We start from the raw sequence: 13178 nt of genomic DNA, 5'->3' as shown, positions 1-13178 counted from the left end.
CGAGCCCCAGGTTTCCATTACAGGGGAGGCTTAGCATTCCCCTTCCTCATAGGAACAAGTGCTTCAGTAAGGCCTATTCACCAGTAAATTTACGGGTGTTAGCCAGATGGCTTCGCATTTTTACAGATAGGGACAGGTGGAATCTTTATTAATGGGTTTTAGAGACTGTTTTCAGCTGACAATAAAAAGCAATTAACAGGCCACTGCAGACAGGAATTTGAGATCAGTCTACACCTTCCAAAAGATACTAGCCAAGAAGGTGCGTAAAGAAGTGGTCATGGGATACATGGCAGGCCCATTTGCTGCACCGCCCATAGACAGATTGGTGCTGTCCTCAGTCGGGGTAGAACTCAAAAAAGTAGCAGGAAAATTCTGGCCAATACAGCATCTCCCTGGGGGGTCGGTCAATGACGCCATAGCACCGGAAGATAGCTCGGTCATTTATCAGTCATTTGAAGATGCATTGGAATTAGTTAAGTCGTTTGAAGAAGAGCGATGTTAGCAAAGCTGGACATTGAATCAGTCTTTTGTCTCTTCCCTTTGCATCCAGATTCTTTCCGATTCATAGGCTTCAGGCTTTCTGATGGTTTCTAGATGGATGTGTCTGCCAATGGGATGTGCCATTTCCTATTTTAGATCCTTCCTGCATTTGTGTGTACATGCAGGCATCGCCCACTACCTGGACGACTTCCTGTTTAAGGGCCAGCGAGTTCTTCAGTTTGCGCGAACACACTGTTCGCCACCCAATCTTGTTTCAAGTGTTAAGTGTCCTAGTAGCACAAGACAACACTGAGAGACCTCTGTCTTGTCTATTCTTCCAGGGCATAGATATAAATACAGTGGTTGTTGTAAGTTGCCTGCGGATAAAGTATTTAAGCTGGTGCACATGATTCACATAGAATTGGATTCACAGACACTTCAGTAGCAAAGAGTGCAGTCACTTTTGGGGTCGCTTAAATTTGCCTGTAGAATAATACCGATGGGGAAGCTTTTCTGCAGGAAGCTGCAGATGACAATTACGGGGCTTGCCCAGTCCCATGCTAGGGTGACACTTCCGCAGGGGAAAAAAAAAGTGATTTACGTATCTGTTTGACATTTCTGATGATTTTCAACAGCATACATATATGGCCTGGGCAACAAATTTCCAAAAGACAATTGGACTTGCACACAGATGTGTCAGGATCAGCGGGCTTTGGAGCCTACTTCAACGGACAATGGAGTCATGGCAACAGAATGGTTTAGTGCAGAACTAGCTGGTATTGGAGCTATTTCCCATAGTGATAAGAGTCGAACTCTGGGTGACTCTCTTCCGCTGGCAAAATGTGGTTTTCTGGTGTGACAACCTCGGAGCGGTAGTTCAGTGTATAATTAAGCAGAGTGCTTCATCAGCACCAGTGGTGGAATTGTTGCGGCACTTAGTTTTGCACTGCTTAGAACATGATATCACGTTCCTAGCAAAACACGTGCCAAGGGTAGATAATGACATTGCAGGTGCCCTATCGCAGTTTCAATGGTCACATTTTCGGGATCTTGCACCACACGCCCCGCTCATGGGTACCCTGTGTTCTTCTTTTGTATCTCAGATTGTCGATCCGGCATAGAAGGTCTTGCAGAAACATCTTTGGCCCCATCCACTAGGAGAGCAAATTAAGCATCTTGGGAGGAGTGGGTTGGTTTCTTGGGGTCGCGGGGATGGTGCAAAACAGGTCAGAGTGATGACACGGTCACATTTATTTGGCACAGATACTAAGTGTTACTATGATGTCCATGGCGGTCTTATTGGCCGGGGTATTATTCATGTCAAGCCTATATGGTTGGACAGATTAGACTAAGGGGCTTTTGATGCCGGCTACAACTGAGAGCAAATATGAAACACTTTTATTCAGCCATACTTTTTCCCTCACTTCTTTTTGAAGTTTCAGAGTTAGTGAATTAGTTGCGCCTTATAAGCGAGATTCTGGTGGCCAGACACATGACTGTAGCGAAAAACATTTTGTCTTGTAAATTCCGTGGGTCCAAGACTGATCAATTGGACATAGGGCAATGGATATATCAGGAGGATCGGAGCGTCTGTCCTATTCATTTCTGGGTAAAATTAGAAGGGGTCCGTCCCCAAGGGGCGGAGCTCTGGTTGATTCACACAGATGGTTCGCTTACCAAAATTCAGTTTCAAGCTGTCCTCAAGCGTGCATTAGTCCACGTGGGTTTAGGCTCAGCCCTCTACAGTAACCACTTCTTCCGGAATGATTGGCTATCACCGCAGCCAAGGGGGGCTCTTCCATTTCTGCCATTAAGTGCTTGGGCAGGTGGACGTCAGATGCATATAAAGCATACATCAGACCCTGGCCATGACAGGCATGTGTGGTCACTTCCTTAACTCACTTTCCGGTAACCCAGGGCTTTGCTGCTCATTGCTTTTAGCAGGGACACGAAGGGATTTTTCCAATTTTCCAGGCCTGATTAGTTATGTGCCTCCAGGGTTTTATGGGTTTTTACCTTCATATGGGTTACCGACCCCCTTTCCCCTTCCGCCCATGTTCACCTGTAAGCAGGGCTTTGTCATATAATGTCTACCATTTGTGTTGATTTGGTATATTTGTTTATTTCAGGCTCGACATTCTGGAGGATACAGATTTGGGTGGTAGGACACTCATACGTGTTCTGGGTGTTCAGACACAAACTCGCTGTCAATGGGCCTAATTTTCTATATCTTGTTGACATAAGATGGTTAGGAAGGAGAGGTTTAAAGTGGGCCTCCCTACTACCTGTTCTCAGAGGAGAGGAAATGTGCCACAGCATACCTGACATTATCCCCAGAAGAACCCAAGTACCTGCCCCTGGTATGAAAACTCTCCTTAAGAAAGTCAACAGTTTAGCAGGTAAGACTGTTAAGTCCCTGGGTGATATAGTCATTGTTCACCCATTATTTACGGTGGAGAAATTACAGCTATATAGATCAGATGGGGTGTAACTCACTGATGAAGGGATTTGTATATTCTTGAATCAGATTTATTGCAGGCTAGGGGAGGTAGTCAAGTCACTTGATGGCAGGCTGTTCGTCCTATAAAGGACTTCAGAGTGGCAGGATAGCTTTTTCAATCAGGGACTAATTCACTATCGATGATTAGCCGCATGTCACTGCCCCCTTCGAAGAACCTTGGCTCTTGGTCGCTTTGTGAGGGAGCCTTTTGACCTGCTTTGTGAGGACATTGGGAGCCCAGAGGGGGAGTAATCTTGATGATACCAGATTTAGCACCAGCCAATCATAAGGGACTATGCCCTGGTATCAGTGGTAGTGCTTGCAGCCGTACACTGTTCGGTTTTGTTATTAGTTGTTAGCTGACTTGCAATTTGCTCTTGTCACCCTCCATTTTACAACTATTTCAGTAAACAGTGACCTATTTTGCCAAACCCAAAAAGATTGAACTGTCTGAGAGGTTGTGTGCAGGGATGAAGAGTATCAACAGTATGCAGTTTATAAGAATGGAAGTGTTCAATAATGAATATATATAAATTAACACTTTTTATTATGTCAAAATAACTTCTTCAGAGGTAAATAAAGTGAAATAATCCTAAATTCAGCCTTAGAAGTTTCTCAATTAGCTCAAGTAACCAATCATGTCAGGCCATGTGACTTTTAACCACTGACTAAATAATAACGGCAGACACTATCGTCAGCTCATTATAAAAAGCAGTGGGAATAAATGTCTGTACAAACAACACAACATTATAGTGACAGCCAGCCAAATTTAGAAATAGATGAACTAGCTATTATTCATCAAGGACAGACACTATAACTAGTACATTTTTAGAATCTATAGATGCATTATATACAGTCACATCTTTTATACCTTGTGATTCAAATGTAATAATGGAATTGCTAGATAATTATCACAACAACTCCAGAGCTCAAACACTATTGATAATTCTGCTATCAACTAAACCATATACAGCTGCAAAACCCAAAAATCCTTACTAAGTTATACTTAGTTCCCAATCAAAATCTCAAAATCTAGTCCATCACTATTTGATCAAATACACTTCAATACATTCCACGTTTCCAAGTAATTTCAATTCAGCCTAATAAGCTCACATAAAAACACTATTAGAACCCACTGCATCCTGACGGCTCATGTTCTAAATGGCAAAGTAAACAAAAGTAAATGCGTGCCAAATATGAAGTATAAATCTAACTATAACAGGTGCAGAGTATGACACATAAATAGAAAAACAATTAGTAAAATCTAATCAATTATATCATGTACTCTGTTCAGAATGACCCACTTTGTATCGCAAATGTTTGCAGATGGAGACTGTATGGCTAGGTGCTTGATTTTATACAACTCTGGCAACGGGTCTGATTGAAGCATCTCAATTCAATAGTTAACCGGTGTGGACAAATCCTTTTGTCTATATAATATATATATATATATATATATATATATATATATATATATATATATATATATTTGATAAAGTCAGAGTGACAATAGAAGTAAGGATCAAATCTATGAAGTTAGTGAAGGGCCTGTTACATGTGGGCATTATTTTAATATTAAAATAATTAGGAAAGATGAAATGTAACACAATTGGAAAACAACAAAATTGTTAACCCCCATCCAAATTAATAAAAATTACAATGGCCATAGAGAACCAGGTTCTCCCCAAAGTCACCACACCAAATGACCTGGGACTCAAATGCTCCCATGTAGACATTGGCATAACTCAGAGTGAACCTGGTTCTATAGCCGTTCCCATCAAACGTAAGTAATAAGTAGCACTGTAAAGAAAATATTTGTGGGTTAAAAGGAACAAAAAAAAAGAAATAAAATCTACTATAAACCAATGGGGCCTCTTTGAAAGGTCTCCAACTTGTACTAGACAATCTTTGATCAACTGAATTTATCTATCATGTGGAATAGAAGTATACAAGAATTGTGTGCAAGGGTGAGAAAACCATAATGTTCCTACCAAACAACATCCTGAGGAGATAGGTAGAGTCATGTATAGAAGATTTCAGATAGGCCACCCAAGATTGTAGAAAATTATCAAAATAAAAGAAAAATTTGGAAGTGAGGGATCCCCATAATAATTAGGTGCCTGATTCATTAAGGATCTTAACTTGAGAAACTTCTTATTTCACAAAACCATGTTACAATGCAAGGGGTGCAAATAAGTTAAATACTGCCTGTTTTTTCATGTAGCACACAAATATCAACTTTACATTTCAGTGTACAAATAAGCTATCAAGTAATTGTGTGCTACATGGAAAAAACAGTCAATATTTAACTTATGTGCAAAACAGAATACTAATTTGCACCCCTTGCATTGTAACATGGTTTTGTCCAGGAGACTGAAATAAGAAGTTTCTCAAGTTAAGATGCTTAATGAATCAGGCCCTAGATTCCCAGGAGGTAAAGACAACTTTTATACAATTTTGGTAGGTGATAATATATTGGAATGATTGGAAAATAAATAATAAACTTCGTCCCTGGAGACGACCTCATCAGTCAGGGCAACATCTAAATCTTTGAGCAGTTGTTGAAAGGACAGATTTGGACTATTAGTCATTTTTTTAAAAAAAATAGATACTACTTAATAGTCTAATGGTTTCCAATTTGTAATCAGTTAAATTGTGAATCACTACCCTCTCCCTTGTCAGCTTTGATGATAATGGATTTGTCTAATTTTAGATCTCTTAGGGGTATATTTACTAAACTGTGGCTATGAAAAAGTGGAGATGTTGCCTATAGCAACCAGTCAGATTCTAGCTGTCATTTTGTAGAATGTGCTAAATAAATTATAACTGGTATCTGATTGGTTGCTATACGCAACATCTCCACTTTTTCAAACCCACAGTTTAGTAACTCTAGCCCTTAGGGTCTGTTATTTAGATATTTAGTAGAATTCATAGATGTTTTCTAAAATACATTTGTAACTTCATCTAATGTCAGCTTATAAAAACAATTAAAGTTCGAATTTCTAATAGCATTGAAAAAAATGTAATTTGCCTCTATAAATAGTATCTTTTTTATTATTTACTATTAATATTTTATTTATTATTTTCCCCCTGGTATATGTGCTTGTGATAAACAATTGCTACTTTTTTATTCTGATAAGTCCCATACTCTATTTAACTTATATGAACAGTTTGAAATTATTTGTGTAGTTTTTATAGAAACATGAAATAAATTGTAATAGTGTTACAGTGATTCATGAATACATTTCTTTCAGATTGTTCATATTACACTGTTTGTATACTGTATATCTTTATTCATTTTATCTATAGGCATCAAACACTGTGTTTTTTGTATTGTGTCTTCTTTTCTATTCTAGTGTGCTGAGTCATTTAGCAGTGATGCGATTTAGTCACACAGTAGGACTAGCATTTATATTACATTAATTGTATTATATGTTATTAAAATCAAGCTCTTGAAAACTTTATTGGAAATATGATTGATGATTCCATTATCTTTATTATCAGTGTTATATTGTCAGGGTGGACAGAGTCCAATTCTGAATTTGTTGAGTAGCAATAAATTCTTTTTCGACACTTTTTTAACCATCTGATACTTTCCAAGCAGCTCACAACATGTTTAATGGTTAATCCTAAAACAAAGCATATAAACTACCCATAATCAACAGTCCAGACACCTGTGAAGACCAGCAATAGCAATTAATTTTCTGCAGCACTCCCAGTATTCCCTATATAAGGAAAGGAATGGATGGAGAACACAAAGGGAAGAACATATTTTAAAAGAAACACAATTTGCATCTTCATCTTCTGTAACTCCTGATATTCAGTCATCATGAGCCACAGCATTCGCTCTTCCACTGGATCACACTATAGAAGCTGTCAGGTTGGTGGACATTTGTCTAGGATCTCAAGTCATGCTTATGATATCCCTCACAGAAGATCCAACAAGATCCATAATGGTGGTTCCCATATTTCTCACCACGATGGTTCCCATATTTCTCAATATGGAGGATGTCATATTTATCCTAATAGAGGGTCTCATATTTTGCACCAAACAGGATCCCATATTTCTCACCATGGTGGTTCTAATAAAGTCCATTATGAAAGTTCCCATATGTCTCACCATGGAGGGTCCCATATGTCACATCATGGAAAAACCCATAAAGTCCATCATGGAAGCCACTGCAGAGCTCCAAGTGTGCATGGAGGGTCAGGAGGCAAAGGAATCTCCATTTCCAATCATTCATCTTTCAGTCATGCAAGACCTCATGGTGGTCATCACAGTCATAGAAACAGTCTCCAAAGTCATGGCCTGCTCTGTGGCAATGAAAAGGAAACCATGCAGCATCTGAATGATCGCCTGTCATCCTACTTAGACAAGGTTCAGTCACTTGAGGAAGAAAATAGCCAGCTGGAGAGGAATATCCGTGAGTGGTATGACAGAAATCAACCCAGCACTTCACCAGATTTCAGCTGCTACCTCAGAACCATTCAGGAGCTTCAAAATCAAGTAAAAATATTGTATTATATGCAATGGTCTACAGAAGTGACATATTGATTAATGGGGTGTGATGTAACATGTTGCATAAATATATTGTGAACTGAGTAGCAGTTGTCTATCTTCCACAGATCTCTGCAACGACTGTGGAAAATGCCCGGATTGAATTACAGATCGACAATGCTCTCCTGGCATTAGATGACTTCAGAAATAAGTATGTAGACTATTTAATACCATGAAGTCACCAACAGAAGTCTATTGAAGCCATAATAAATGTTATTTTATTGTTCTGCTTACCTGTAAGGTATAATATGGAACGTCAGCTAGGCAACATTGTTGAGGGTGATGTGAATGGCTTCCATATACTCCTGGAAGAACTGAATCGGGAAAGATGTGACTTGGAAATTCAGGTTCAAATCCTTGAGACAGAACTTCAGCAAATGAAGAGGAACCATGATGAGGTAAAACTGTAACTATAATTTGATAAACTATAGAAGCAAGTATTATATTATGCAAAATTTCTTTCAAACATTGCTAACAAAGGCAACAGAGGTAAAGAAAACAACAAATGGGCTATTATGCAGAGATCTATGGGATAGTCCTGAAAAAGTTCTCTTTGATGTTTGTCATTTATGCAACACAGGTGCTATTTGCACACCAAAAATAAATTTACACTATTGTAAACACACATCAATTGGTGATTTCTGCTCTCATATGCATGACAGGAGCATTTTAAAATAAATGTTACCATGACACAAAGGTATTTGTGTAATGAACACTCACTTACCCTCCGTCCCCTTCACCACTAGCAGGGGCGCACGCAGAATTGTCAGGGGGGGTTCCCCCCCCCCTGACCCCAAAAAACCCCCCAAAAAAAACACGAGAGAGCTGCTGCGCATGCGCCCGCACATGCGCAGCAGCTCCGCATCGGCAGCGCTGTCCTATACAGCAGCCGCGGCGCTGTCAAAAAAGCATCCACGGTGGTGCTGTATTGTCACGGACGCTTCTTTGACAGCGCCGCGGCTGCTGTTTAGGATAGTGCCGCTATGGCGGCCACTTAGTTAGAGCGGGGGGGGGGGTTTCTGGAGACTCATAAACCCCCCCTGCATGCGCCACTGACTACCACCACAAATACTACCAGGACCTATGTGCCCCTGAACTTTGTGAAACATGAACCCCTTCAAGATCGTGTTGTCAGATGATCCTACAAAGTTTTCAACCTAAAGGTTGCTGGTGAACTACTACCCCTAGTAGTTGGTAATGTTACTTTTCAGCTCCATCAAACACGTTAATAGAAAACTATTTTCATTTATACATCAATGTGTGAGACTAGGTTGATCATTAGATGGCAGGAGAGAGTGGGTGTGAGTTTCTCTTAAATGGAATATTGCGGTTCTTCTAATTTGATGTAGATGATTTATTTATCCACTTAACAAGGTTCTCTATTAAAAATGACATGTATGATTGCAGAACATAACACATTATTTTATATAAATTATGTTGTTGAATGTACCAACTACAAGCTGTAGGTAAGGATAGTAAGGGAAGACAAGGACACTTTTATAACAGTATTATGTATGTGGTGTCCAGTTGGATCAAATTATATGATCCTGATTTAGATTATGATTCACTTTCATCATCTGCTATATTTTCCATGCACATTATTCCTGCCTTTAAAATTTTAACAAACCAGTTGTTGGTGTCTGATTTTATAACAACTGCCCTGTTAGACATTTAAAGACAGGCATGCTGTAAGTATCTGAGTTTATATATTTTTCCACTTGTGATATTAAATAAATCTGCAAATTAAAAACTCTTCATTCAGAAATCTAACATTAATTAGAAATTGTGCAATAATTCTCCTTTAATTTTCTTGAATTTTCATATGCCACTTCAAAAGAAGCATAATTAAGCATCTTCTTTACAATTTTTTAATTCTCAGGAAGTAAACTCTCTGCGAGCTCAGCTGGGCGCCAGAATCAATGTAGAAGTAGATGTTGCTCCATCTGTAGATCTGAATAGAACATTGGCTGAGATCCGAGAGCAATATGAGAGCATGATGGAGAGGAACCTAAGAGAGGTGGAGACAATGTTCCGCCAAAGGGTAAGTTGTTTACTCTGTGAGTGAAACTGAATAAGCTTCGTATTTATGTATGGAAGAAACAATGCAACAGTAAGTAATTAACAAATACTGCCCACTAACTATTGTCATTATTTTATTCATTGCAAAACAATTAACAAACATTAGGAAAATTGTAATAAATTTACATAGCTCAAACTCTCAATGTCTGACTTCCATAAAAAGGCAATAAGTTATGTGCTACTTATCAAATTATCTCTTTTATTCCAAGAGCTTAATAAATATTTATCACAAAGTCTCCTTTCATCATCAATAGTAAAACACAAACATGACATAAAGTCCCACATAACATACATTGTACATTCACTCAAATCAGTGTAGTACGATTCCCTGCTTAGTAACCATCTCAACAATTAGACATTTGCGATAAACTGGGAAAATAAATTCAAATATTATAATGTTGGGCACGAAAACAGTTGAGTCACACAACAACCACTAGAAGATACAAAATATGTGACGATCTCTAACCTCAAATATTAGTTTTTTTGCGGCTTATGCTTACTATATAGTGGTCCTTACATGATATCACATGTTGGAAGGTGACAAGTACTTGATTGCAGTTTTCGTCTTAAAAAAATATACTCCATCCTTAATATGCATAAAAGTTGTCCTGATTCCAGATCACTATATGGTCATTTTTATCCTTGTAGACTGAAGAACTGAACCGTGAGGTCGCATCTGGCTCTGAACAACTGCAGTCTGTGCAAACAGAAGTCATTGATCTGAGACGCAGCATCCAAACATTGGAGATTGAGCTACAGAGCCAGATGAGCATGGCAAGTCTTTATTCTATATAATCATGAGATGCACAAGTAAAAGATGAATATGCTGCCAGTTCTATGATTTATAATGTAATAGTGATATTTCTGTAACTCATGCTAGAACAAACAGTTCAAATTTTTTTTTTTTAGCTTTTATAAAAAAAAAAATTCTCAGTAAAATTTGTTTGGTCTTGATCTAGAAATCTGCTCTAGAGGGCACCTTAGAAGAGACAGAAGCTACATTTGGGTCCCAACTTGCCCAGTTACAAAATGTAATCAACAACATGGAGTCTCAGCTGGCACAGATCCGATCTGATCTAGAACGCCAAAATCATGCGTACAAAATCCTCATGGACCAGAAGAACCACCTAGAGATGGAGATCGCCACTTACAAACGACTCCTGGATGGTCATGACATACAGTATGTATTATATAGGAAACCAATAGATGTGGTTGAAAATAAATAAATGTTAAATTTTTCTACTGATTACCAGTGATAATTCTACAATAGAAAAAAATAGAAAATACACAGACATTAAATAATATTAATATAGCCAAATCATAATTTTTTTTGTCAGTTTGGGCAAATTATGAACCACCTCTTGGGTAAACAATGTAATATTTTGACAACTGTACTGACAACAATATTGACTTTTTTTGTGTTTTTGCTAATAGATATTTTGTTTCTTGTATATATATATTTTCTATTTTAATAAAACATGTTTATTTTATATATATTTTATTACACTTTTCAGTGCATCTGGACACCATTTCTCAGTAGGTAAGGATGGTAAGTAAAACAATTTTGATAAGTATAATATTTTACCATCAGGTACTAATTTACTAACCACAGAATAAGCTAATAATAAACTTATAAATAGATTTTACATTTTCTTCTAAAAGACAGCTTTTATTCAAGATTAATTGATTTCTTATATAAGTTATATGAGTAAGGGGACTTATTTATAAACATCTAAACTTTAAAATGTATTTTCACACATAAAATGCAACAGGTTGATACAAAAATACAAATTTTAAGCTCCACCTCTTCCGAGGATGTTGAAAATCAAATCCTGTTGTGAGAACTCTCAGAATAAAATGTTTATTTAATATTATAATTCATGTTTTAACTATAATTTACTCATATGGATAAAATCTCCCCCTAATACCCAGTACCCCGACATCCTCTAGCATGACACTGGCTTTTCCTTATTTCACCACTAGACTTACACATTTTATGTTACCAATTCTAGGATCTCATCATGCACTGAAGACTCATCATGTCACAAGCCATGTACATCACAGCAAATGCTAATGGTTAATTGTCACTCCTGGAGAAACTCTGTGGAAGACAGAACTCTTCATCTGTGATGTATTTCTGCTGCTTTCTCCTATGCAGTCTTCCTGAAGCTTTGTCATGTTTGCAAAATGTCTTAATGACTTGGCACATTATAGGTAGACTGTGTGCCATTCTCAGTAGAAGCCAATAATATTAAGCATAGTTCTATCTAGTCGGTTATAGTAAATATGTGTCCAAGATGAACTAAGTAGTTTTTTTCATAATTCTCTACTTGTGTTAAAAAGTGATTATTTTATCTATATATGCTGTATTAAATCTTTTTAGAGTTGTTAGAAATTGTGGGTCTTGTGCATGAATTGTTGAAGGATCTTATATGAATGTAAACATTTTGGGCCTGAGTCATTAAGGAGAGCAAAGCATGGAAAATGAGTAACTTTGAATCTGGGCAAAACCATGTTGCATTGGAGGGGGAGGTAAATTTAAAATGTAGGCACATATTTATAGTTGGGGTAGGATATGTCCTAGTTCAACTTTAAAAGTATTTGTGTGCTAGATGAAAAAACAGCCAGTAAGTATCTTATGTGAAAAATAATAAATTAATTTGCACCCCTACCATTGTAACATGGTTTGTCCCGGAGAACATTTACTACTTTTTCTTGCCTTACTTTCCTTAATGACTCAGGCCCTTTAAATTTAACTACCAGTTTAATTTTACCAGTGGATTAAAATTTGCTGTCATCAACATACAGTATGGTTAGCAATAGATTTGCTTTTCTCGAGAAGCAAACCTTAAACCATGCTTTGTACTATGCTGAAAACCTGTAGCCACGTGGTCTGCTCCACACATTCATTATTCCAGGGGCTTTGTGAAACAGTCTGGCCAAGAACCAGGGCGATGTAATGCTCAGGAAGTGTGTGGACAGAAGGCCCAACCAGAAGCTGCAGTTAGGGAGATTGTGGCTTCATATTAGCCCTCCTGCTCACACACCCCTTCCACAGTATAAAGTGACAAAACATTCTCCACAGTTAGGTGGTAATGCAAGTATAACAATCTAGCAATAAATAAAACAATTATGTATACTCATATCTATCTATCTATCTATCTATCTATCTATCTATGAGAGCTAGCTTACACACCGATCAGCTACAACATTAAAATCACTGACAAGTTAAGTGAATAACATTGACTATATTGTTGCAATGTCACCAGCCAAGGGGTGGGATATATTAGACAGCAAGTCAGTTCTTGTTGATGTGTTGGAAGCAGCGAAACTGGTCAAGCATAAGGAACTGAGTGACTTTGACAAGGACGAAATTGTGATGGCTAGACGACTGAGTCAGAGCATTTCCAAAATAGCAGGTCTTATGGAGTGTTCCCAGTATGCAGTGGTTAATACCTACAAAAAGTGGTCCAAGGAAGGACAACCGGTGAACTGGGTTATTGGCACCCAAGGCCCACTGATGCGCATCTGGAGTAAAGGCTATCCCATCTGGTCCAATCC

The 13178-nt window shown here is 38.0% G+C and overlaps 1 protein-coding gene across 1 annotated transcript; it reads left to right on the top strand.

Moving 5' to 3' along the window:
* The first annotated feature begins 7169 nt into the window (after window positions 1–7169).
* Window positions 7170–12647, top strand: LOC142095380 (keratin, type I cytoskeletal 14-like). Its single transcript, XM_075178330.1, has 7 exons — window positions 7170–7487; window positions 7607–7689; window positions 7780–7936; window positions 9418–9579; window positions 10266–10391; window positions 10577–10797; window positions 12536–12647. The coding sequence occupies exons 1-7, from the start codon at window positions 7317–7319 to the stop codon at window positions 12645–12647; spliced, it is 1032 nt and encodes a 343-aa protein (XP_075034431.1). The 5' UTR covers window positions 7170–7316.
* Window positions 12648–13178: the final 531 nt, after the last annotated feature.

Source organism: Mixophyes fleayi, chromosome 6, assembly GCF_038048845.1.
Source record: "Mixophyes fleayi isolate aMixFle1 chromosome 6, aMixFle1.hap1, whole genome shotgun sequence".
Classification (NCBI taxonomy): domain Eukaryota; kingdom Metazoa; phylum Chordata; class Amphibia; order Anura; family Limnodynastidae; genus Mixophyes; species Mixophyes fleayi.
This window is presented reverse-complemented; position numbering and strand designations above follow the sequence as displayed.

Coding starts and splice junctions, on each gene's coding strand:
- LOC142095380 (XM_075178330.1), top strand. CDS start 7,317: ATGCAGCATCTGAATGATCGCCTGTCATCCTACTTAGACAAGGTTCAG. Junction 9,580..10,265: donor AGACAATGTTCCGCCAAAGG/GTAAGTTGTTTA, acceptor TTATCCTTGTAG/ACTGAAGAACTGAACCGTGA. Junction 10,798..12,535: donor CTGGATGGTCATGACATACA/GTATGTATTATA, acceptor TCATTATTCCAG/GGGCTTTGTGAAACAGTCTG.